General features: G+C 47.1%; 1 protein-coding gene across 5 annotated transcripts in view; it reads right to left on the reverse strand.

Annotated features, from left to right (window-relative positions):
* Positions 1 to 656: 656 nt before the first annotated feature.
* Positions 657 to 27418, reverse strand: part of TCF20 (transcription factor 20) — a 190964-nt gene continuing 164202 nt past the window's right edge. For 3 of the 5 annotated variants that reach the window (XM_027107863.1, XM_027107861.1, XM_027107865.1), the window contains 4 exons: positions 16804 to 16897; positions 8881 to 8930; positions 7678 to 7805; positions 657 to 1925 (listed from right to left, as the gene is read on the reverse strand). In XM_027107863.1, coding sequence (XP_026963664.1) covers positions 7722 to 7805; positions 8881 to 8930; positions 16804 to 16897 — 228 coding nt within the window. In that variant the 3' untranslated portion in view covers positions 657 to 1925; positions 7678 to 7721. The remainder of the gene's footprint in view (positions 1926 to 7677; positions 7806 to 8880; positions 8931 to 16803; positions 16898 to 27418) is intronic. The other 2 variants (XM_027107862.1, XM_027107864.1) reach the window with 2 other exon arrangements.

Raw genomic sequence — 27418 nt, forward strand, 5'->3', positions numbered from 1 at the left:
AAAATATTTTCCTGAAGATGCATATCTTCCAAGTTTTGTGGCTTAGTTCTCAACACCTGAAATCTATCAATTTGATTTGAACTGTGTTAATGCCAAGTCAAGACCAGATGGGAAGCCAAGGAGCTCAAAAAGCTGTCATTTCTATGCAGGTTCCGTGGCCGACACAGCACACCCACCCACACAGCTCCATCCTGGCCGAGCAAAATTATAAATGGACCGCACTGCTTGATGTAGCTATTATAACAAAATTAATCTGCCATTTCTGCAGCCTCAAATTGATGAGCACACAAGAACTCATTTATAATTGCTTATTTCTACTTCACAACATTCCTTCCAGTATTACTGTTCTCTAAAAATAAAGTCCGTTAACATTGTATTATTTTTTAATAACCTTTAAAATTAATGTTGATTGGAAATATGTCCTCATATCAACTTAAGCAATCTGGCCATCCCCATACGTGGCTGAGTTCCACCCTCGAGGGTGAGTGGCAGGAGTCCTCGGTTTGTTTCATGCCAGGCTCTGCTGCAAGGCCTGCAGGAGGCCAGGACGGCTGGACCAGTGAGCTGGCAGCCGCCCCTGCAGCAGAACCAGAGCCACCCTGGGGACTGGGATGGGAGGAGAAAAGAGACGCGTTTGCTTTAAACAAAAAAGGAAACAAGGTTAAAATGAAGTTTATTATTTTTTTTGATTTTTTTTGTTTTGTTTTTTAAATAAAACTGTTTGTGAAACAGCTATTTTATCCCCACGGCAGAGTGACCCCTGAAAGATGCACTAACCCCTTCTTAAGGCCTTAACAAGATTTTTTTTGTACTTTTTTCTTTTTTTAAAACTCAGATATTTAAAAACTGTACAATTTACAAAACAAAACAAAACAATACAACATAAAGAATCATGTAGCATGGGGCTGCTCAACCGACAGGCCCCCTTTTCCTTTATAAAAATGAAAGCAAAAGAAAAAAGGGTGGAGTGGGTGTTCCTGGTCAGCTTACCTCACATGATCATACCTGACACTGTCCCTCCCTGTGTCCGCTCCTACAGCTTAGGTTTCCGTCCCGTCTGTCCTGGGGGTCAGGGCACAGCTGCCTGAAACATGCCCAGAGGCGGCCATCCCTTGACCCTGCCGGCTGAGCCACTTAGTGGGATGCTTGGGGCTCTCACTGGCCACAGTGACCCAGGACGCAGCTGTGACCTTGGAGCTTGTGCCAATTTCACCCCCCCCAAAAGATAAAAATCTTAAAAATAATAAATAAATAGTGTTTCTGGAAATGAAAAAATTTATTTTTGTGTTTAAACATCATTCTCCCACTCTTGAAAACACGGACCATCCCCGCTTCCCTCCCCCTTGACCTTCCCACTTTGAGACAAATTACTGACAATAGAATAGTTCGGTGTGGTTTGTTTGCTCTTCCAACCCCGGGTCTAGAATCTCTGAATTGTGTAAGTTGGGCTAAGGATCTAAGTCAGCCCTGTCCTTGTGAGATGAGAGTTTGTTCAGTTCAATTTCACATTTAAATTTCACTGTTATTGGAACAAATTTGGAATTCTTAAGCTAGATAATTTTAAAATAGAATCAAAAGGGATAGCGCACCTTTCATTTAAACAGTCTTTCCAGACTAAAAATAGATTTATATATATATATTTTTATCCCTCCCTCTTTTAATTCCCCCCACCCTTTCCCATCATCCCCCCTCCCCCCACCCCCACATTGTCACTATGGAGATTGTGTCCATGGAAACAGCCATTCCAACTTCTTGGGTCTTTCTTTCCTGTGGTGTCAGCAGTTTGAGAGTGATGTAAGAACTTAGGAAGGAAGTGCTGGCACGGGCAGGCACGCGGGGTGGGGCGGGGTGGGGTGTGGCTGCACAAGAGGACCATTTCCATTCCATCACAAGGGTCCACCACCTTCTCATCTCCACAGTCTCACCTGCAAGACAAGCAGACACTGGGTGCTGGGAAACCCCGTGTGGTGCTGTAGCCAACAGCCCCTGCTCCGTGGCGGCACCGGGGTAGGGGGACTCTGCAGGGTCCAGCAGCTGCAGAACCCCTGTGAACACACTGCTCACACTGCAGACACCCAAGACCAATGGCGGAGCCAGTCATGTGGCTCTGGGCCTGAAACAGGGTAAAGGCAGCAATGACCCGGCCAGCTGCGCCAGGAACGGACTCTGAGTGCCCCGTCCCGGGTGTGTGGAAGGAACCGAGACCAGGAGAGAGTTCTCTGACCCGCCAGGTGGGGCTGCCTGGAGTGGAGTGGCTCTCAGGGCGACCCCTTGCTTAGGACCCCACCATCTGGGGCCTGCATTGGGCTGGGCTTGGCACTTGGTGGCAGGGACCAGTCCTCACAGAGGTGGCTGAGTACCCAGCCAGTCTGTGGAAGAACCGGCTCAGGACCACATGAAGGCTGCCTCCAGTCACAGGCAGCTCTTTACATCTAACAGCGAACACTCCACCCAAGAGCTCTGACGGAAGGCAGGTCTCAGCTCATCCTCTGAGGCTCCCCAGGCCCTGCCACTGGCGTCTCTCCTTCCTGCCCAGGCTCCAGGCTCAGGAAGACTATCCTGGTGATCACATGGGGTACATGGGGTTGTATCAAGGGCCTCCTCAGAATGCTTCGCGGGTCATTCATTACATGTGCAAAGATCTCAGAGAGACACAGCAGTTTTCAAGGAACTCAGTCCAGAAAAATTACACCAGAAGCCAAGAGTGGTGGCACCCTCACCTTTCTGCCAATCACAGCACTCTTGGAAACTGTGTGTGTGTGTGTGTGTGTGTGTGTGTGTGTGTGTGTGTGTGTGTCCCTCCTCCAACCAATAAACCTCAAGAAAACCCAGACACCACTATCCCCTTTTCTGTTTCCATACAACTTACTAATATGCAAAATAGTTAAGACTGGTCTGTGTGCATGAGCCATAAAGAGATTCCTAACTGCTTGACAGAAAACATGAATAAACAGGAAGAGACTCACAGAGACAGCAGGACAATGTCGCCACCCTCAGGTAAAAGCAAACCCCGGGAATCCAGCTGGAGGCCCTGGGGACGTGGGCCAGTGGCTGAGCCATCCTCAGGACGTCCCCGGCCACAGTGTGGCTTCCCCGGCACTGATGGTGGCTCTGGCCCCACCTATGTGGTCCATGCTTCCCCCTCCCCCAGCACGGACACTCTCCACTCCTCACTCTGGTTTCCTGAGGCTAAGGCTGCCAGGAAGGTGGGGAGAAGCAAGCAGCCTTCTCAGGTGAGGACAGAGGACAGGTGCCATGCATATCCTGCAAAGCTCTGCTGGTGGAGGGAGGGACAGGGCAGGGTGTGCCCTCTCCCCAGTGCTTGGCACAGTCTTGGGCCTGCACCCCTATCCTGCTCATTACTCACAACAGCAGGCCCCAGCCCAGCGCCCATCTTCAGAATGAAGGCTGTCTCAGCACCAGGGTCTGCCCGGCCGGTGGGCTGTGCACGCTGCTGACCCTGGGCTCCTCCCCTGGTGCCACAGGGGGACCTGGTGGTCCAGGCAGCCTCAGCCCTTCCGCACCTCCCGGCTGGGGCTTTGCCTTCCAGCCTTCCCAGCAGGGACCTTCCCCAGGGTCTGATACTAGACTGGCCCAAACACATGATACCCTGAATGTAATAGGACCCTAACTTCTCAGTTGCTCCTCAAAACTGTTCCTTCAGTAGGGAGAATGGGAAGAAAATTCTTTAAGCACCGAGTAGGGGCCAGGCACTATGCTAGGAGCTTTACAGACATTATTTCACAGTAACACTGAGAGGCCTGACCCCCATATCTTGGAGATGAGGCAGCTGAGGGAGGTGACACATGTGGCCCAAGGCCACGTGGCTGGTTAGAAGTGGGACTGGGGCTCACATCCAGCAAAGCTCCTCTGCTTGGGCCCCAGGGACTCTGCCTTCGAGCCTCCGTTGTTGTGGCCCCATCCAAACGCACAGGACATGGCTGAGAAGGCAGCACCCCAGGCAGGGCCACGGAGCAGGCGCGGAGCTGCTGCGCCAGTGAGCGAGCAGGCGGCCCTCTGTGCTGAGGACCTGCACGCTTCTCCGTAAAAAGGCAACTGCACGTTCAGCTGCTGGCGATCGGGACTTCATGCTGGGCCAAAGCCTTCCAACACCCCTGCCCTCGTCACCCTCCTTCCTGCTGCCCTTCAGCTTCACCTCCGTGGCCTGAACCTGGGCCGGGTCAGTCTGTCCTCCAAATCCTCCCGCGTCTGACACCAAGCTGCCCTCTCCACCTGCGGCTTGGCGGCACCCCCTCAGCCCCACGGGACCTGGCCAGGGTGTGGAGGCAGCCTCGTCCTCAACCTGTACCCACCCGGGCGCCGTCAGGTCAGCACTCTCCTCCCTGGGCTGCAGGTGCTCCTCTATTTAACACGGCTGTCCGCCCTGCGAGGAGAGGGACTGCCGTGTGCCCCCTCGGGCCAGTGCACGACGGGATAGAGACAGCGGTCCCTGCGGACTGGGCAGGCAGTCTAGTGGAGATGCAGACAATACGTGAACACACAAATGACTTGAGATTGTGGTGATGCCAGGAAGGCTGCAGAGTGGGGACAAGGGGACTTGGAAGGCTGCCGTGAGGAAGTGACACTGAAGCTGAGACCCAGAGAAGAGACGGAGGCACAGTGCTCCAGCGCAGGGAGCTAAGCGCGAGCACAAAGCTCCGCGGGAGGAAGCTCAGAGGAGCCGAAGGAGCCTCGCCGGAGACTCCAGGGGCCCTCAGAGGCGTGCTGGGCAGTCTGGACTTAATCCTACCAGGGATGGGAACCTCTGAAGCTGCAGTTGTGGGAGGCAGTGAGGGGCTGCCGGGGCTGGGGTGGGAGGGAAGGGGAGCCCCGGGACATGACGCTGTTCACACGCAGGCCGGCTGTGTGACATTCCGACCACAGAAGCTGCTCGGGAAGGCCCAGCTCCAGGGCAGGGAGGCTGCTGTGTGCAGCTGGCACCCAGGACAAGGCAGCAGATGGATGGAGGATACTGCTTCCTCCCCACTGGATCGGGAGACCTGGGGGGTGGGGTCTCCTTGTTTACTCAGATGAGAATGGAAGATGGCAGGGGGGATGTTCCGTGGTCAGAGCCCTGCCCACTCACTGCCCTGAGCCAGGGAGGCTTCAGCACGGGGAGAGGGCAGCATAGGCCGGCCACACGGCTCCATCATCCACAGAGCCGGGAGGAGGGGGCCCACTGACAGCTGCCCGAGGACCTGTCCTCTGTGGCACTGCTGGCCTGGTGAGGGACAAGCACCAGGTATCTCACGTGGTGGCAGGAGATTAGAACTCACGTCTCCTTGCCCCAGCCCTGGGGTTTTCTGCCAGACAGGGCAGCTGTAGGGTCTGGTTTGCAGCTCTGAACCTCCTGCTCCTCCCGGGCATGGCTGAGGGCAGTTGCACCCAGCATTTGCTGACACCGCACCCCAGGCCAGGCTGCGCTGGGCATGGTGGAGGCATTTCTTAACTGAATCCTCACAAGGTTGGCCACTGCTATCCCTCTTTTTACAGAAGGAAAACTGAAGCACAGAGACATTAAGTGGCCTGAGCCTGGTCACACAGCACTTTCCACACTGCTCTGGGTGAGAAAGTGGGGCGCCACGAACCGGAACTCACATGTACAATCACTGTCCCTTCCCCGCCTTGTCGGGAGACCCAACGATGGTGGCTCTGTGTCCTCAGCACGGATACTGAAATGAATGCTCCTTGAGGTGGGGGGCTGCGTCTCTGTCCCCAATCACTGGGGCTTCTGCACAGTCTGCAGAGGGCTGACAGCGAAGGCCACAATGTGACTGCTGAACCGCGAACCCAGGACGACGGGTCCAGCCTCGCGGGGAAGCACTCGATGACAAGCAGTTCAGGTGGACGAGACCAGAGGCGCATGTTCGTTCCTTCCCTCCAAGAGGTGAAGGTCTGCCCTCAACAGACTCGAAATGACCCCAAGCCGAGGGACACGCCACTCAATCACTCAGCGCCTCATTTCTTCTGTGTAAACAGGAATGATAACACCAACCTTCTGAGGAATGAACTACGAAGCTTACTGTCCCACGAGAGCCAAGGGCTCTGTCAGCTGGCAGAGCCCAAGAATGAGCAGAGAGAAAAGCGATGATGAACAAAATTAAAACTTCCAAGAGGAGATTTGCCCACCAGGCCCAGGGCCCAGAGTTCTTCTTTTTCTCAAACATGGGCTGGGATTCCAGGACAGGAACAAAAGGCACTGAGTAACCAATGGTTCTCTCCCTAACTGGCTCTTCCTGGACACTTCCAGGAACATTCCACGTGGCCTCCTATATAACCCAGCCCTAACCACCGGGGCCAGGAAGGTGGCAGAGCCCCCTAGACACAGTAGAAGGGCCAACAGAAACATTCTTGAAAACCACCCAGACTGCTGCTTGCCCTGAGGGTCAGTGGACCCCGCGGGTTCTAGAAGTGCACGGGGCTCCGTGTGATGACCCACCCTCCCGCCCTGCTCCGCTCCCTCCACTCCCAGCCCTACTCCCTGGAAGAGCAAGACAGAAAAGTGTGAGTGCAAAGTCCTCACTCGACAGCCCCTCAGGAAGCACTGTAACCCCCACCGGCCCCAGACACTCAGCACTCAGCACAGGGGCCTTCTCTGGAGGTCAGTACCGGGACCCACCTAAGAAACAGACGACTTCCCAGATGAAAACTGCCACATTCTGAGGTGAATTCTGTTTCTTCCTCAAAGTACTGTTAGGCATTCCAGAGAAAGGCAGACACCCCCCACCCCGACTTGTAACAAGGGGGAGGGAACATTCCACAGAGACTCAGGCACATGGGCTTGCTGTCCCAGAGAGCCAGGCCTAGCACACCCGTGTGGGTCTCAGCCGTCTGGAGTAAACACAGACGCCCTCACTCGCAGAGAAATAATCCCTTAACGAACAGTTCTGAGACAACTAGCCCCCCACCCCATCCTGTAGAAGCAAGTGCCCCAAGTTACATTTTGTTTTTTCTTCTCATGATCTGTTTTGCTCAGTGAGGACGGGGTGGGTGAGGAAGGCAATGGGAGCACTGCAGTCCTGCTGCTTCTAGAGACCCAAGTCCCATAATCCTGCTCTCACAGGCACACGCTGCCAGCCCAGACCACGAGCCCCCAAACACACTCACAAAAAGCACAACTCAACCTCCTGAGATTTTTAAAAGTAAAGTTAAACGGGATGCTAAAGTCTACTAAATCGTTGAGGGGATTTTCCTTCCCTTTGTACTTCTAGGAAAAGGAATCCTTCATAGACCTGGGGGAAAAAAAAGATTTCAAAAAACAAAACTTGGGGTATTTTTTGTTTTTCAAAGGAGAACCCATCATAAGCTTTAGAGATGTTAAATAAATTAAGAAGAGGCCTCTGGCAAGAAGCCTTTCTGAGACAGGGCAAGAGTGAGGGCTGCCAGCAGGAGAGCCACCCCCCCAGAGGCTCTGTCCCGAAGCCAGCTGCGTTCTGCCCCTGGGGACTCCACACACAAGGCCTGAACCCCGGCGGAGGATGGGACCAATTTAAAGCCCCACGCCACCTTTCCACACGTATTCTGGGGAGCTGAGCAACAGATGGAAAGACATGGTATCCACCTGGCGCTGGCAGTCCACGCGATTAAATGCTGGTGGGGCAGCCTGGCCTGGGGCGAGCAGGAGGCAGCGGCCCGACACCCCCTTGCAGTCTGGCAGGGGTGGCGGCCCCGACTCACCTGTGCTTGCTGTACTTTCCATTCCCACGAGCACACTGCCCCCCTCACCCCCGCTCCGACTGCTCTGTGCTGAGGCTGCCTTTCGCTGTCTTGTTCTGCAAGGCGGGGAGAGGGCACGGGAGGGGAGGCTGACGCCGGCAAAGCCAAGGAGACAGGACAAGAGGGACAGAGAACGAGCGTGGGGGTCAGGGCAGGCGGAGGTGAGGAGAGGAACGCACATGGAAAAGGAAAGAAAAAGCAGAGTCAGTGCTGAGTGACAAACAGGAGATACTCAGACAGGGTCTTCTGAGGTAAACTGTGACCGTTAAAAAAGAGAAGTTTTTAAAAATAAAAACATGTAAATTAAGTAAAAAATGGGAGAGAAAATTGTAAGATCCTATGATCCATATTGGAAAATAATTGTTAAAGAAAAGCATAAGTAAGCATCTTTCAGAAGCACTTTGAGGGCAGACCTGTCAGGGCGACCTCTTTCTAGTACTTTCTGGCCCCACTTAGAGACTGAAGACCGTGAGCACCAGTGGCCACCAGGGGTCAGTGTGACCTCAGCCGGAGGAGAGCCGCCGCTGCAGGGACTGCCAGGTGGCGGGTCTCCACCATCCCAGTCCTTCCCTGGGGTCCCTTTCTCCACGCCCTCCCGTCTCCACACACGCATGTGGTGTCTTGGAAACAGGCCATTCACACACACCCCCGCCCCCATCTTCGTTCCTTTCCTAAATTTAAGAGGTGACCAAGAGACCACCTCCTCAATCAGCTGCAGGCACCACTGGCTGCTTCGGCTGAAGTAAAACCTGGAGGAGACTGTGAGTTTCCCCAAAAGCCTGGAGTCAACTCTCTTTAGTCTGGGAAGACACCTCTGCTTATGTACCTAGACCTACAACCAATCTCACCTCACGCCAATCTGTGATCTGGGGTTCCACTCAACTGCAGGGGAAACCAGGAGTTTTGTGTGTTTCTCTTCCAATTTCTCTTAACAAACACCTTTCTCCCCAGCTGCGCCACCCCATGGGTGCTGACCCCACGCCACAGGGCTCCCTCCCATTTGCATCTTGGCCCTCCCGGGGCCAGGAGTGCTCGGCAGCCCGGGCCCTGGTGGTGTGGCCGTGACCCTGCAATGTCTGGTCTCCAGGTCTTTCAGGAGGAGCCCCGCCGCCACCCCCAAGTCCTGCGGGGAGGGGAGCACAGGCTCTGCAGGCTCTGACTCACCTTGTGCTTGGGGCACCTCACCGAGAAGTTCTCCTCATGGAGCAAACAATCTGCAAGAGAGAAGGGGACAGTCAGCAGGAGCCTGGCGTGCGGCACAGCCTGAGGGGCATGGGGCCACGCTGGCCAGGGCAGACAGGGTCACACATGGCGATAAGAGGTCTCCACACTATGATTTCTAATAGGAAACCACGCAAGACACCCCCAAATAAGCTATGGCACCTCAACATGGTGGAATGTCAGTCCAACATGAAACGTTTCAGAATAGTGAACACGATGCAAATTGCTCAAAAAACCAGGATACATAAATGTACAAGTACAATCCCAATTTTACCAAAATATTTTATATGCATAAAAAAGGACAAAGGAAATCTACCAAAATATGACAGTGATTCTCTTTGGATAGTAATATTATAGGTGATTTTAATTTCTTTATTTTTTCTGTATTTCCATGATCATATCCTATTATTCTAATCATCAGAAACAATCTCTAATAAGTGTTATTTTTAAAATTCCTTATCTTAGGCTAAGGCCATTCCACAGGCCCACGCCAAAGCTTCCTTGTGAAAACACTTTGAATCTGGAGGCATCTTTTCTCCTCTGTGGAGAGTCACAGGTCAGAGACAGCAAGGAGGCCAGGCCCGTGAGCCCCGCTGCCACCCTTGCCCCACACACAACCCACGGACACACTGCAGAGGGTCCATAATCCCTGTTAAATGCTTCAGAGAAATGTGAAATCCCACGAGGGGGCGATTAATCCTTGGAGGGAAATCACTCATTCCAACTGTTAACACGGTGGTGACACATCCTCCATGACGGCAAGGACGCGCACCTGCCTCCAGGGGCGTTGTGCTCTGCGGCACAAGCGTCGTGCGCGGAGCAGGGCGAGGAAAGCGACTTAACGAGCTCACTCTGCACACCACAGCTCCTGAAGACCAACAGCCAGGTCACTGGTGCGAGACGCAGTGGCCAAATGTTAATAAATATTAATCACACATTCTCAGAGCGCGCCCAGGCACCAAGGCGGGAGGCGGCCGTGGTACTTAGCCTTGTTAAATTTACAATTTAACTCAGGTTTAAAGTGAGGTCCAGATTAGCGGCCTGTGTACCCACAGATTTCAAGTGAAACAGTAGTAAGCAACGGAGCACACAAATGGAAACTTTTGAGGTCCTCTATAATCTTAAATAAATAAAGACCCTTTCATAATTCGGCTAAGCCACCTCCCCTTCTGGAGTCCTAGAATCTCTAGGGTCAGACGGGTTTGGTCTTCACAGTTCCCGGGGCAAGCCTCGGGGCACAAGAAACAGCAAGTCCTGCTAACCTTTGCATCCCTATCCCCTCCCCCCTCCAAGCAAAGAGCGCGGCAGTTAATGAAATGTGTTAATTTAAAACCCACAAGTACATGGTGTGACCGAGGCTCCTGCTGCTCCAATCTGCCAGAGAGCTCACGAACAGCGGGAGACGGACAGCTGGAGCTCCAGGGAAGCACCTTCTCCTTACCTGGGCTGTGGCAGCAGTGCATGCTGGCAGAGTCTTTAGTTTGGGCCAAAGAGAAACAGCACAGGCCACACGGTGGGGAAAGGCCACCCTTACACCACAGGGGTTTACAGAAATAAGGAGGGGGGCCGTGTTAGCTGGAAAAGATGCCATCAGAAAGGCAGAGGTGGCTCAGGTCCCCTCACTGCCACGAAACAGTGACCAGCTGTGATGGACCATTAGTAAAACATGCTTAAAGTTAGGAAACATGTTCCCTCAAAGTTAAAAAGAAGAAATAAAACAATGTAAGTAAACACTAAAGGCAACTTGGAACTAATGCCAGGTACTTCTGGGAACGGAAGTCTCCGAAACGAATCTACGAGACGGGGTGCACCTTTTGGCTAGGCCTCCCGAGCAGGCAGCGGCTGTCCCCATTCCCGTCATGTCCACCGGCCATCAGGAACTGCACTTCCTGTTCCTGGCAGGGTGAGAACCACAGCTGGAGGGCTTAGACACCTGCAAGGGGCCGGCGAGCCTCTCCTGGGCTGCCTCCAGCCAGGCTCTGCTGGGGAAGAGCCAAGAGTGGCAGGAAGTGCAGTAAAAGCTCTCCTGAGGGCTCTGGACAGGCGCCTGGCCCCACACTGCCGGCCCGCCAGCCTCTCGTTTGATTCCTTTAAGCCCCTGGCAACACCCCGCACTGTGCAGAGGGCCTGGTCAGCACTTCCCCACAGTGAGGTCAGAGTCAATGGCTGGATCATCACGCAGGCTGGAAGAGACTCACCAGGTTGTCTAGTCGGCAGGGTGGCTTCCAGACACAAACAGCAGCACCCCAGAACAGTGTTCCACTTTGAGTCCTCTCTTTGGGCTTAAAGGCAGAGGACTCTGAGCTCCTCATAACAAGCTATGTGGAGCTTCAGATACCCACATGCACCCGTATATACCCCATGCTGAGGATGGTGAGCCCGGGAAGGGAGAAAACGAAAGGATGTCTAGCGTCCTTTGGATCTGCCAGGCCCCGACAGTCTCCAACTCAGCTACAATCTCCTCAGAGCTACGCTTAGTACTCATAATGGCAAAATCCAGGCTGGGACTCAGGGACCCACCAGCCTCACCCCACCTTGCTGAGAGGCAGCCTCAGCTCCTGGGGCCGAAGGAGGGGAATAAGAAGGCGGGAGCAAGGCCCTGGGATGCAGAGAGCTCCTCTCCAGGGAGAGGCCAGACCACCAGTTCTTTCGTAGGACCCATCTGGGGCTCTGAACCCACTGCTGCAAGATCAAAGTCAGCAGCGGAGAGAGCAGCTTTAAAATGCCGCTGGAAGGGTGGCTACAGAAGTGAAATTCCCAGCTGTGCTTCCTCATGAGGGTAAAAGAAAAAGCCCCTCTAGGCAAGATTCTGTGCGCACAGTGGGATTATAAATGAGCTACCACAGCTCTTTTTTCCTTTGGTATTAATTGTTGTGGCTTATTGCATTAAATACCTTAAATCTTTTTTTTTTTTTTTAAACAGCACTCATGTTCTTATTACTGCACTCTCCCACCTGGAGACAAATCCTATGCCTGTGACATAACAAGCAGCACAACAGAGCAAACTGTGATGTCACAAATGTGCAATCACTATTAGGAAGGGGAAACGCTGCAGGAGCCACAGATCCTCATGTTTCCATGGAGATGTCCCTGGTGATAAAAGTTTTCCCTTCGTTATGAACAGCTCTTTAAGGTTTGGGCAGCTGACAGTAAGGCAGAGATGAAAATGCCAAACTGTTCCTTACTCCATACAGAGATGGGGGACTCAAACTCAGGGACTTACTTTTATTGTAACTAGAAAGAAAGTCAATCAATGAATGCCTTTCCTGGATACAAAGATCCATTACATATAGAACAGAATTCCTGAGAAGACTGTGTGGGATAAATACAAGCATCAAGCTACACAGAGCAGTGCAGGCTTTGGGTCACTGTGACTCAGGTCATCCAAGAGACCAACAAAGACACGGTCACCTTGTTAAGCTGCTTCTTTGGTCCCAGCTCCGCATGGAGGAGCAGTTTGCAGCAGCTGGGACAGCAAAGCCAGAGGGCCAAGGCCCCGACGCAGACAGCCTTCCTCTCCCTGGATACTCGGCCACCAACTTCTGCCAAACAGAGACGTTACCAACTTATCTGGGCAGGCCATGCAAGGCAGGTTCAAACAGAGTGACAAGAAAGTCCTTTGCTTCCTAACACTCAGCTGGTAGAGCAGGCCCTGCTTCCCTGCTGGTGGTGCGTGCTAGAGGGCCTCCACTTGAGGGAGGAGAGCCCAGTACCTGTCCCGAAGAACCCCCAGAGCCTGGGCTAGAGCAGGGCGTTCCAGCCGCCAGCTGCACACGGCCATGGGAGTCTAAACGAAAGAAAAAGCTCAGTCCCTCATTCCCAGTAGCCACCTTCCAAGCGCTCAACGGTCACACATGGCTTGTGGCTACTGTATTGGAGAGTACAGATCTAGAACATTCCCTCACTGCAGCAAGTTCTACCGAGCGACTCCACTCAACCCCTGGAGAAACTGTACCTGGAGGCAGGTGCCCCGTGTGCACACAGGGAGCACGCTCGCAGGGGGGACGAGGCACCTGCCTGCTGCTCACCTCAGGCTGCTGGGCAGAGCCTCCATGCAGGAGACCACCTCTCACCGCCCACCGACGGGGAAAGCCAATGCTTGCAGCATTCCCCACAAAAGACTTACACACAACTGCCGAAAACCCAGAACCTGACCATCTTCATTAAAAATCACGAAGCTTAAACTAGAAAAAGAAACAAAACGTTCTGAGGTAACCCTGGGCGGTATCATGAAAATGAGAAAAGGCAGTGGTTGGGCTTCTGAGAGAGAAGGATTTAATGGCTGTTCTATAGAACATGCCAGACCACGACCCAGGGTGAATTACTGCTCAGACTCAACAAGTAAACATGTAGAGGAGGACAGAGGATGGAAGGGACAGACTGAAACCCAAACTCCCTGAACTGACATTTCAAGGCTCTCTTCTTTTTTTATGTAATAAATTTATTTATTTATTTATTTATGGCTGTGTTGGGTCTTCGTTGTTGCATGCGGGCTTTCTCTAGTTGCGGTGAGCGGAGGCTACTCTTCGTTGGGGTGCGCGGGCTTCTCATTGTGGTGGTTTCTCTTGTTGCGGAGCACGGGCTCTAGGCACTCGGGCTTCAGTAGTTGTGCTTCAGTAGTTGTATCACGCGGACTCAGTAATTGTGGCTCACGGGCTCTAGAGCACAGGCTCAGTAGTTGTGGCGCACAGGCTTAGTTGCTCCGTGGCATGTGGGTTCTTCCTGGACCATGGCTTGAACCCGTGTCCCCTGCACTGGCAGGCGGATTCTTAACCACTGCACCACCAGGGAAGCCCTCAAGGCTCTCTTCTTACTGCCCACTTATCCCTCTGGTCACACGGCACCCTGGCCACCAGCTGCCCTTCAGCACATGCAAACAAACTTTCATGAGAATCTAACTTTGGCATAAGCGTTATCTTTCTGTACCTTTCTTTTTTTTCGTCACACTGGGTCGCTTGGCAGGATCTTAGTTCCTGACCAGGGATCAAATCCAGGCCCCCAGCAGTGAAAGCCCGGAATCCTAACCACTGGACCACCAGGGAATTCCCTTTCTTGTTCTTTTTAGCTGCACCCCCTACAGAAACCTGGAAAGAAAAGAGGGAAGAGGAAAGGAGGGGCAACGAGAAGGATGTGAAAGGCAGGGGGACACACTTAAGCAAACGTCAGGAGCGCTGGGAGGAAGGGTGGTCGAGAGGAACTCAGATTCCTCCCACGCCTGTCGGATCCGACTCCATGTGCTTTATGCCTCTGTACCTGCTCCCATCACCTGGTCAGCCACCAGGCCATTTGAGCACTCTTGTTTGTCTTCCCATTTTCTCTTCCTCCATCCTGACTGAAAGCATGAGAACCTGCTAGGTGAAGGTCTCAGACCCATCTGATGCTCAAAAAGTAACTGGTGAAAACAGTCAACAAAAAGCCAAAAGTCAGGAGGAAGAAAGAGGATTTCCCAGGCTGCTTGAAGCTCTGAGTCAGAACTCCAGTCTTCTGCATTGCTCATTGGATGGCACTTCTCAGACAAAAGGTGTCCTTCTTTCAACAGTTATTACACTGCAAAACACTGCTCTGATCATCTCCAGAGACCTGGAAAAAAGGTTTGACAAAACCCCACACCAGTTCACGATAAAAACACACAACAAACTAGGAATAGAAAGGAACCTCTTCAGTTGCGTCAAGAACATCTATGAAAAGCCCACAGCTATCATCATGATAGATCAGAAACAAGACAAGGATGTCAGCTCTTGCCACTTCTTTTTTTTTTTGGCTGTGGACCATTTTTAAAGTCTTTATTGAATTTGTTACAATATTGCTTCTGTTTTATGTTTTGTTTTTCTGGCCTCGAGGTATGTGGGATCCTAGTTCCCCAATCAGGGATCGAACCGCACCCCCTGCACTGGAAGGCGAAGTCTTAACCACTGGACTGCCAGGGAAGTCCCAGCTCTTGCCACTTCTATCCAACATTATCTAGAAGGTCTAGCCAGGCAACTAGGCAAAGAAAAGAAAAGGCATCTGATTGGAAAGGAAGAAGTAAAACAATCTACTCACAGATGACACATCTTGTATATAGAAATCCACTAAAAAACTATTAGAACTAATCAGTGAGTGGAGCAAAGTTCCAGGATACAAGATCAATACACCAAAATCAATTATATTTCTATACAGTCACAGTGAACAATCTGAAAATGGAATTAAGAAAACAATTCCATTTATAACCACACCAAAAATAATAAAATACTTAGGAATAAATTTAACAAAAAAGATGCAAAATGTGTACTCTGAAAATTACAAAACACCGTTGAAAGAAATTAAAAACTGAAGTAAATGGCAAGACAGACACCCCATGATCATGGGTTGGAGGACACACTATTTTTTTTTTATAAGATGGTGACAACCCCTAACCTGATCTGCAGATTCAATGCAATCCCGCTCCCCCCTCAGAAATGGATAAGCTGATTCTAAAATTCATATAGAACAGCAAAGGACCCAGAATACCCAAAACAATCTTGAAAAAAAGGAACGAAGTCGGAGGATTCACACTTTCCAATTTCAAAATCTACCACAAAGCTACAATAAACAAGACGGTGTGGTACTGGAGAGAGTCCAGAAATAGGTCCATACACCTATGGTCAACTGGTTTTCGACAAAGGTCATCGAATGAGAAAAGAGTAGTCTTTTCTACAAATGGTGCTGGGACAACTGGAATCCACATGGAAAGAAATGAACTGGACCCCTACTTCACACCACATACAAAAATTTACTCAAAACGGATCAAAGACCTGTGTAAGGGCTAAAACTATAAAACTCTTAGGAGAAAGCATAGGCGTAAATCTTTGTGATTTTGGATTATGCAATGGCTTCTTAAATATAAGAAAAGCAACAAGCAACAAAGCGCATAAGTGGCAAAAGAAAAACAGATAAACTGAACTTCACCAAAGATGCTCAATATCATTAGCTGTCAGGGAAGTGCAAACCCAAATCACAATGAGATACCACTTCTTGCCCACTGGGATGGCCATAATAAAAAAGACATAAAAACAAGTGTTGGTGATGATGTGGAGAAACTGGAACCCTCACACACTGCTGGAGGGATGTAAAATGGTGCAGCCACTTTGGAAGACAGTGTGACAGTTCCTCAAACAGTTAAACATAGAGTTACCATATGACCCAGTAATTCCACTCCTAGGTTTATACCCAAGACAAATGAAAACATTTAGTCCACACAAGGACTTGTCTGTGAACGTTCACAGCAGCATTATTTTGTATTATTATTGTATAATAATACAAAAGTGGAAAACCTAAACGTGCATCAACTGAAGAATGATAAAATATGGTATATCCTTACAATAAAATATTGTTAGAAAATAAAACCAATGAAGTACTGACACATGCTGCGATGTGGATAAACCAGAGAAACAGGAAGCTAAGTCACACGAAACGCATCACAAAGACCACATATTGTGTGATTCCATTTACATGAAATGGCCAGAAAAGGCAAATCCACAGAGATAGAAAGTAGATTAGTAGTTGCCAGGGGCTGGGGGTGAGGGAGAGAGACCACCAAAAGGTAGTAGTTTAAGACGTGATGAAAATGCTCTAAAATTAATTGTGATTGTGCTTGCACAACTCTGTGAATATAATGGTAAAGATCATTTAATTGTGCACTTAAATAGGTAAATCTTTTGTGAATTATAAAATTTATAAAAAATATCACCCCATTTAATTCCTTTTTATTATCTTCTCTGCATTCCTTCAGAATTTACAAACAGAACAAGGTCAGAAGAGACAAAAAGAACTATGAAGGAGAGAGAATCAAAATGTTATTTCCTACCCTTCGGATGCTCTGAACAAGGGTCTGTGGTCCCATCTTACCTGCGTCAATGGCACACGGGTAATGGTAACGGAAGGAGCAGCCTTTGTTGTAGCAGCCCAAGGTGGCGCCTGCCTCCTGGCAGTGGGAACATTTCTGGAAAGGAAGGAAGAAGTCAGGCGTGTCACCATCCCAACCTCACCCCTCTCCCCCAGGCCTTCCCCAGACCCCGTGGGTCAGACCTCAGCGCATGTCTCTGCGGTTACAGAAGTCTGGCAGCAGGACAGGCTGTCAATTTCTAACCACCACTCACTGACCACACCATGCAAGGGATCCAGCAGTAATGTTTTAGGCCAGGCCTTACAAATGTTCACAAATAAATCAAACAGCACAACACAGGCACCCAGCCCTGCCCTTGGTGTGCCCACTGTCCACCCGCCTGTGAGCCTGCCTGTCCTTTCCTCAGTCCTCACCACTATGGTGAACTGCCTACAGATCTTGCCCATCTATTTCTGTTGTGGAAGTCTGGGGTAGGAGAAGAGGGTACGATAGTAGAGTTATATATAAACCTTTTAGAATTAAAAGTGGAATTTGGTTTCTAGTTTTTATTTTCGTAAGAAGATTTTATTTTTATTCTGCTTATCCCAAATGCCCAATACAAGTATATTTCTCTTTTCAGAAAATATGGGCTCCTGTGTGCAAACGGTATTTTTACACACAAATCCTATTTTAAAGGCACTAGGAAACCTGCCATGAATTTCTGGCTGAGACATTATTCTGTAATTGAGATGCTCCTCCTTCTTTGGTCAGGTTTTCGTAAAGTGGGGCACATCTCTATCATGTGATGTGGCTGCCATGATCGCTCAGTCCTGTGTCCTGTCAACAATAATCGTACTTGGAAAAACCACATTGGCCCTACTGAGGAAAGATGCAGACCCTTCTGGTGGCCGAGGACACACAGCTAAGGCTACCTGAATGATACAGATTCTGATTCTAGGGAATCAGATTCCTGATTCTAGGGAAAATAAAAGTGCTCCATAAGCCGTTACACTTGTGGAAAATGGCTCCCCAACACATACTACACACCCTTCCTGGGGCAAAGTGACCAAAGGGCACCCTTCCCTCTTTTCTCTTTTGCCTGGGATGTCAGCCTATCAGGGTCTGTGTGGCTTGCAGGCCTGCAGCAGTCAGGAATGCCTCACCTAGTGAAGTGAGGCCCACCTGGACGGTGCCATGGAATAACACCTCCAACTCACAGCAGCAGGAGCAGGATGACAGGGAGCTGGATCAAGCTTCCCTAATGCTGATGCTGATGGAAAACCACACAGATGCCAGCAACAGCACAGCCCAATGCGCACCCTGAATCATGCGTCAGGCATCACCCGAATGATGCGGCTCATTTGGTCCTCATAACTACCCTGTGACATCCCCACTCTACAGATGAGGTTCCTAAAGCACCGTAAGGGGAAGTAACCTGCTCCAGGTCAGAGCTGATCCCAGCTGACCACGCCTGGCATCCTCCAGAGGCAAATGCAGCAGGAACGGGGCTGTAAGACAGCCCTAGAAGACCAACATTCTTCTGGGTGCCGACAACCAGTAAATGTTTATCATGTGCCCTCATACCCTTGCCAAGAAACAAAAGACTACTTGGCCCAGAGTAAACCAAGGACAGTTGGCAGCTTCTCGGGCAGCCCTAGACTTTATCTGCTTTTATCAGTGCCACAGGGCACCTTCAGTACAAAGGTCTCACCATCAACCAGAGGGAATGAACATGGCTAATTTCTCAGTGGTCACCCACAGCCATTCCCATTACACCCCTTCTTCCTAAAGGAGCCCCGAACGGTCAGCCATCCGGAGGACTCATGCTCCAGGCCCTCCCCACGCCCCTGGGGGGTGAATCTCAGTGGTGGCCATTTAGGAATGGGTGTGTCAAGCATTTCTGGTAGTGAAGTCTGCAGGGAAAGGGACTTCTGGGAAAGTTTTGCTCTCTTAACAAGGACACAAGACAGAAAGGCAGGAACAGGTCATCTTCTCGCTCGACCTCTGTGAGAAGGGGATGGTGAGATCTGTAGCAACCATCTCGTCACCACAAGGGGACAGCTCTGAAGACAGAGCCCAACCTGCTGAGGGCTGCAGAGTGACAGGATGGAGAGAACCTGGATTTCTGTGACATGATTAAGCACTAAAGTAACCAACCCCAGGACCATCCCATCTCCAGACTTGTTAAGGGGGAGGACACTTTTCTTAAAAAAAAAAAAAAAAAAAATTACTTTTTAGTTTAATTTTGTAACTTGCAGTCAAAATATCCTGACTGATACAGAAAGGGACCTAGTACTTGAGGCCCTGCTGTATAAGGTTAAGGATGTGGGCTCTGGAACCTAAATAACTCCCTGGTAAGTGATTCCACCACTGACCATCTTTGTGTTGTTCTTGGCCAAAGTCCTAAACTTTGTTTCTTCAAGCTGCAAACGTGGACCTGGTAATACGATCTACCTCACAGAGATATTGTGAGGGTTAAATGTGTTAATCCAGGCTTACAACAGTGGCTGGATCAAAAGCGCTCCGTAAATGTGACCCAAGATGACCATGTGCCAGACACACGACACAGACTGACGACCAGCCACCTGTGGAGCAGGCCTGTCATCACCCTCGGATCCGAACACTGTCCATTTCCTTCCTACCTCGACACACACCCCTCTGCCCCCGGGAGGGCTTCTCAAAGCTTCTTGCCCTGAACCAGCCCACAGGCCCCATTTTTCTCATCAAGAAAGCAAACCCATCCCTCCCCAGGAAATCACATCACTAAAATGATGCATGCTTCTTTCAATTAAAAAAGCACAACTAGGGCTTCCCTGGTGGCGCAGTGGTTGAGAGTCCGCCTGCCGATGCAGGGGACACGGGTTCGTGCCCCGGTCTGGGAAGATCCCACATGCCGCGGAGCGGCTGGGCCCGTGAGCCATGGCCGCTGAGCCTGCGCGTCCGGAGCCTGTGCTCCGCGACGGGAGAGGCCACAACAGTGAGAGGCCCGCGTACCAAAAAAAAAAAAAAAAAAAAAGCACAACTAACTTACTATATTACTTCCAGAGGAGAAAGACCCTGTATGACCTATTAGGTAGGGCCTTAGAGAAAGGACCTTAAAGAGTTTAGGTCAGTGGTTCTCAAAGTGTGGTCCCTGAACCAGCAGCATCAGCTGGGAACTTGTTCGAAATGCAAATTTTGGGATTCTGGGAAGACTGTAGAGTAGTAGCACTGGGAATCTGTCCCCACACCTGGAAAATAACTGCACTGGCAGAATCTGTCTGATGTAACTGCTCTGGAGCTCTGGAGTCTGTTGAAGACCTGCAACTTCCAGGGGAGATGTGGGTGGTAAACAGCAGTTAATTCTGCCCATCTTCCACTCCCAGCCAAGTGGCAGGCAACCTAACTATACAAGTTAAGGAACTACGAAAAGAAGAACAAACTAAACCCAAAGCTAGCAGAAGGAAGGAAATAATAAGGATTAGAACAAAAATAAATGAAACAGAGAACAGACAGAGAATAGTAGAGAAAAACCCAAGTGGGGACATTACTATTGATTCTACAGAAATAAAAAGGATTATAAGAGAGTACTATGAGCAACTGTACACTAGCAAATTGGATAATCTAGATGAAATGTACAAATTTCCAGCAACACAAAACCTACCAAGATTAAATCACAAAGAAATAAAGATTTGAATAGATCTATAATTAGTAAGGAGATTGAATCAGTAGTCAAAAAGCTCCCGAAAAAGAAAAGCCTTGGACCTGATGATGGCTTCACTGGTAAATTCTACTAAACATTTAAGAATGAACTAATACCAGTCCTTGGGAAACTTTTCCCAAAAATTGAAGAGAAGGGGACATTTTCAAAATCATTCTACTGAGGCCAGCATCACCCGATACCAAAGCCAGAAAATGGTGTGTGCACACACACACAGACACACACATACACAGACACAAAAACCCTACAGACCAATATCCTTTATGAACATTGATGCAAAAATCCCCAACAAAACACTAGCAAACAGAATCCAACAGCACATTAAAAGGGTTATACACCATGACCAAGTGGGATTCATTCCTGGAATGCAAGGATGGTACAACACACAGAAATCAATGTAATATGTTATGTCAACAGCATGAGGGAAATAACTACATGCATGATCACCTCATTATATGCAGAAAAAACACTTGACAAAATTTAACACCTTTTATGATAAAAACACTCAACAAACTAGGAAACAAAAGACGTATATGAAAAACCGACAAGGATTATCATACTCAATGGTGAAAGACCAGTGGTGTTTCTTTTAAGATGAGGAACAAACAAGGACACTTGCTTTCACCACTTCTATTCACCATAGTACTGGAAATTCTAGCCATAACAATTAAGAAAAAAAAAGAAATAAAAGGGGTCCAAACTGGAAAGAAAAAGGTAAAATTATCTCTGTTTGAAGATATGATCTTATATGTAGAAAACTCTAGAGATCACAAAAAAACCAAAAAACAAATACCTTGCTAGAACTAATAAATGAATTCAGCAAAGTAGCAGGATACAAAGTCAACACAGAAAAATCAATTGCATTTCTGATTCTCAGTAGCATCAAAAAGAATAAAATACTTACGAATTAACTAAGGAAGTGAAAGACTTGTACAATGAAAACTACAAAACACTGCTGAAAGAAATTAAAGAAGAGATGAATAAATGGCAACACATCCCATGCTCATGGATTAGAAAACTTAGTGTTATTAAACTGTTTACAAAGTGATCTACAGGGTGACCTTACAGAGTCAATGCAATCTATCAAATCCCAATGACGTTTTTTGCAAAAATAGAAAAACCTATCCTAAAATTTATATGGAATCTTTTTTTTTTTTTTGGTTGTGCCGCACAGCTTGCAGGATCTTAGTTCCCCAACTAGGGATCGAACCCAGGCCCTTGGCAGTAAAAGCACAGAGTCCTAACCTCTAGACCGGCAGGTAATTCCCATGTGGAATATTAAGGGAACCTGAATAGCCAAAACAATCTTGATAAAGAACAATGCCGGAGGACCCATACTTCTGATTTCAAAGCTTACTACAAAGCTACAGTAGTCAACAGTGTAGCACTGACATAAATACAGAGATATAGACCAATGGAATAGAATAGAGAGCCCAGAAATAAACCCTTCCGTATACGGTTAAATGATTTTTGAAAAGGGTGCCAAGATCATCCAATGGGGAAAGGACAGTCTTTTCAACAAATGGTGCCAGGAAAACTGGATATCCACATGCAAAAGAATGAAGTTGGACCCTTACCTAACAGCATATATAAAAATCAACTAACAAAGGACCAACGACCTAAATGTAAGACCTAAAACAATAAAACTCTTAGAAGAAAACATGAAACAAAAGTTTCATGACATTGGATTTGGCAATGATTTTTTGGTTATGACACCAAAAGGCCCACATAACAAAAAGTAGACAAATTGGACTTCATGAAAATTTTAAAATGTTGCGCATCAAAATACACTAGCAACAGAGTAAAAAGATAACATACAGGATGGGAGAAACTACTTGAAAATCATATATCTGATAAGGGATTAATATCCAGAATATACAGAGAACTCCTAAAACTCCACCAAATAACAACAACAACAACAAAAACCCCAACCAAAACAAAAAACCCAACCCATTTCAACAATGGGCAAAGGACTTGAATAGACACTTCTCCAAAGGAGATATACAAATGGCCAATAAACAAAGGAAAAAATGCTCAACATCCCTCATCATTAGGGAAATGCAAATCAAAACGAAAATGAGATACCACTTCACACCCATTAAAATAACTACTATCAAACAGAAAAGAACAGTGTTGGTGAGGATGGGGAGAAACTGGAACACTTGGGCACTACTGGTGGGAATGTAAAATGGTACAAACACTATGGAAAACAGTATGGCAGTTCTTCAAAAAATTAAAAATAGAATTATCATATAATCCATCAAGTCCACTTTTGCATATATATCCCACCAACATGAAAGAAGAGTATGAAAAATATTTGTACACCCATGTTCACAGCAGCATTATTCACAATAGCTAATATGTGGAAGCAACTCAAGTGTCCATCGATGGATGAACGGCTAAGCGAAATACGGTATATGCATACAATGGAATATTTTTCACTCTTAAAAAGGAAGGAAATTCTGACACATGCTACAACCTTGAGGACACTGTGCTAAGTGAAATAAGCTAGTCAGCAAAAAACAAATACTATATGACTCAATTTATATGAGGTATCTAGAATAATTTAATCATAGTATAATGGTGGCTGCCATGGTATGGAGGGAGGAGAAAGTGTGGAGTCTTATTTAATGGGTATAGAGTTTCGGTTTTTTTTTTAAACCTGCACACAGATTTTTTTTTATATTAACTTATTTATTTATTTTTGGCTGCGTTGGGTCTTCATTGCTGTGCGTGGGCTTTCTCTAGTTGCGGCGAGTGGGGGCTACTTTTTGTTGCGGTGCGAGGGCTTCTCATTGTGGTGGTTTCTCTTGTTGCAGAGCACAGGCTCTAGGCGTGCGGGCTTCAGTAGTTGAAGCACACGGACTTAGTATTTGTGGCTCCCGGGCTCTAGAGTGCAGGCTCAGTAGTTGTGGCCCACGGGCTTAGTTGCTCCGCGGCGTGTGGGATCTTCCCAGACCAGGGCTGGAACCCGTGTCCCCTGCATTGGCAGGCGGATTCTTAACCACTGTGCCACTACGGAAGCCCTAGAGTTTCAGTTTTACAAGATGAAAACAGTTATAGGGACATATGGTGGTGATGGTTACACAACAATGTGAAGGTATTTAATACCACTATGTAATTAAAAACTATGTATTGGGTTGGCAAAAAAGTGCCTTCGGTTTTTAAGTAAAAATAAAAGACACATTTTTCATTTTCAACAAGAACTTTATCGAACAACAAATGCACCCTTTTGTTCCACTATCTTCTGCCATTATTCAGGCAACTTTGTAATTCCATCTTCCCAAAACTTTTTATCTTTTTGAGCAAAGAACTGTTCCAGGTGCCTTTTACAGTCTTCCAGGAAACTGAAATTTTTTCCATTAAGAGAATTTTGTAAAGACGGAAATAAATGGAAATCCGAAGGTGCAATGTCTGGTGAATACAGTGGATGAATCAGAACTTCCCAGCCAAGCTGTAACAGTTTTTGCCTGGTCAGCAAAGAAACATGCGGTCTTGCGCTATCCTGATGGAAGATTATGCATTTTCTGTTGACTAATTCCGGATGCTTTTCGTCGAGTGCTGCTTTCAGTTGGTCTAATTAGGAGCAGTACTTGTTGGAATTAATTGTTTGGTTTTCCGGCAGGAGCTCATAATAGAGGACTCCCTTCCAATCCCACCATATACAACTTCTTTGGTGTGGTTGGTGGTGGTTCATTTCGCTTGCCCCACGATCTCTTCCATTCCACATTATTGTACAGTATCTACTTTTCATCACCTGTCACAATTTGTTTTAAAAATAGAATGTTTTCATTACATTTAAATAGAAAATCGCATGTGGAAATATGGTCAAGAAGGTTTTTTTCGCTTAACTTATGTGGAACCCAAACATCAAAGCAATTAACATAATCAAGCTGGTGCAAATGATTTTCAATGCTTGATTTGGATATTTTGAGTATGTTGGCTATCTCCCGCGTGGTATAACGTTGATTGTTCAAAATTAAAGCCTCAATTTGATTGCTATCAACTTCAACTGGTCTACCTGACCCTGGAGCATCATCTTGTGAGAAATCTCCAGCACGGAACTTTGCAGACCACTTTTGACACGTTCGATCAGTCACAGCACCCTCTCCATACACTGCACAGATCTTTTTTTGCGTTTCAGTTGGGTTTTTACCTTTCTTGAAATAACAAAGCATAATATGCCCAAAATGTTGTTTTCTTCCATCTTCAATATTAAAATGGCTACACAAAAATTCACCAATTTTGATGTCATTTTTTAAATCCATTCTGATGCAATAGCTGTCATGATACAATCTAACAAAACTGTTTCGAATGAAGTTAAAGACAACCAAGCGCTACTAGAGCCATCTTACGGAAACAAACAAACCTTTTGGCCAACTCAATACTTAAAAACGGTTAAACCTACAGCTACTAACATCATACTCAATGGTGAAAAGCTGAAAGCATTTCCTCTAAGATCAGGAACAAGACAAGGATGCCCACTCTTGCCACTTTTATTCAACATAGTTTTGGAAGTCCTAGCCACAGCAATCAAAGAAGAAAAAGAAACAGAAGGAATCCAAACTGGAAAAGTAAAACTGTCACTGTTTGCAGATGATATACTATACATAGAAAATCTAAAGATGCTAACAGAAAACTACGAGAGCTCATCAATGAATTCAGTAAAGCTGCAGGATACAAAATTAATACACGGAAATCTACTGCATTTCTATACACTGATAACAAAAGATCAGAAAGAGAAATTAAGGAAACAACCTCATTTATCATCTCATCAAAAAGAATAAAATAGGGAATTCCCTGGCGGTCCAGTGGTTAGGATGCCACGCTTCCACCTCAGGGACACGGGTTTGATCCCTGGTCAAGGAACTACAAAATCTCACATGCTTCATGGCACAGCCAAAAAAAAAAAGAAAAAGAACAAAATACCTAGGAAAAAGCCTACCTAAGGAGGCAAAAGACCTGTACTCTGAAAACTGTAAGATGCTTATGAAAGATATTGAAGACGACACAAAGAGATGGTAAGATATACTGCTTTCTCGGATTGGAATAATCAATATTGCTAAAATGACTATACTATCCAAGTCAGCCTACAGAGTCAATGCAATCCCTATCCAATTACCAATGGCATTTTACAAAAAACTAGAACAAAAAAATTTTAAATTTGTATGGAAATACAAATAGCCTGAACAGCCAAAGCAATCTTGAGAAAGAAAAATGGAGCTGGAGGAATCAGGCTCCCTGACTTCAGACTATACTACAAAGCTACAGTAATCAAAACAGTACTGTACTGGACCAAAAACAGACATATAGATCAATGGAACAGGATAGAAAGGCCAGAAATAAACCCATGTACCTATGGTCAATTAATCTACGACAAAGGAGGCAAGAATATAGAATGGAAAATAGACAGTCTCTTCAGTAAGTGGTGCTGGGAAAACTGGACAGCTACCATGTAGAAGAATGAAATTAGAACATTCTCTAACACCATATACAAGAATAAACTCAAACTGGATTAAAGACCTAAATGTAAGACTGGATACTATAAAACTACACTAGAGGAAAACATAGGCAGAACACTCTTTGACATAAATCACAGCACTATCTTTTTGGATCTGCCTCCTAGAGTAATGGAAATAAAAACAAAAATAAACAAATGGGACCAAATTAAACTTAAAAGCTTTTACACAGCAAAGGAGATCATAAACAAAATGAAAAGACAACCTACAGAATGGGAGAAAATATTTGCGAACAATGTGACTGACAAGGGATTTCCAAAATATACAAACAGCTCATACAGCTCAATATCAAAAAACCAAACAACCCAATCAAAAAATGGGCAGAAGATCTAAATAGACATTTCTCCAAAGAAGATGTATAGATGGTCAACAGGTACATGAAAAGATGCTCAACATCATTATTAGAGAAATGCAAATCAAAACTACACTGAGGTACCACCTCACTCTGGCCAGAATGGCCATCATAAAAAAGTCTATAAATAATAAATGCTGGAGAGGGTGTGGAGAAAAAAGAACCCTCTTGTACTGCTGGTGGGAATATATATTGATACAGTCACTATGGAGAACGGTATGGAGGTTCCTTAAAAAGCTAAAAACAGAGTTACCATATGATCCTGCAATCCCACTCCTGGGCATATATCTGGAGAAAACTATAATTCAAAAAGATACATGCACCCCAATGTTCACTGCAGCACTATTTACAATAGCCAAGACATGGAAGCAACCTAAATGCTCATCAACAGATGACTTGATAAAGATGTGGTATGTATACACAATGGAATATTCTCAGGCATAGAAAATAATGAAATAATGCCATTTGCAGTAACATGGACGGACCTAGAGATTACCATACTAAGTGAAGTGAACCAGACAGAGACAGACAAATATCATATGATATCGCTTATATGTAGAATCTTCAAAGAAAAAAAAAAAAGATAAAAGTGAACTTATTTCCAAAACTCACAGTTACCAAAGGGGAAAGGGGGGGTGGGGAGGGATAAAAAAGGACGTTGGGATTAACATATACACATACTATATACAAAATAGATAAACAACGAGGATCTACTGTATAGCACAGGGAACTATATTCAATATTTTGTAATAATCTATAAGGGAAAAAAATCTGGAAAAGAATATATATATATATATATATATATATATGTATAACTGAATCACTGTGCTGTACACCTGAAACTAACATGATATTGTAAATCAACTATACTTCAATAAAAAAACAAACAACAAAAAAACAGTTAAGGGGCTTCCCTGGTGGCACAGTGGTTGAGAGTCCGCCTGCTGATGCAGGGGACGCAGGTTCGTGCCCTGGTCTGGGAAGATCCCACATGCCGCGGAGCGGCTGGGCCCGTGAGCCATGGCTGTTGAGCCTGCGCGTCCGGAGCCTGTGCTCTGCAACAGGAG

Source organism: Aethalodelphis obliquidens, unplaced genomic scaffold (assembly GCF_003676395.1).
Source record: "Aethalodelphis obliquidens isolate GAN/ISIS:26980383/991018 unplaced genomic scaffold, ASM367639v1 scaffold8, whole genome shotgun sequence".
Classification (NCBI taxonomy): Eukaryota; Metazoa; Chordata; class Mammalia; order Artiodactyla; family Delphinidae; genus Aethalodelphis; species Aethalodelphis obliquidens.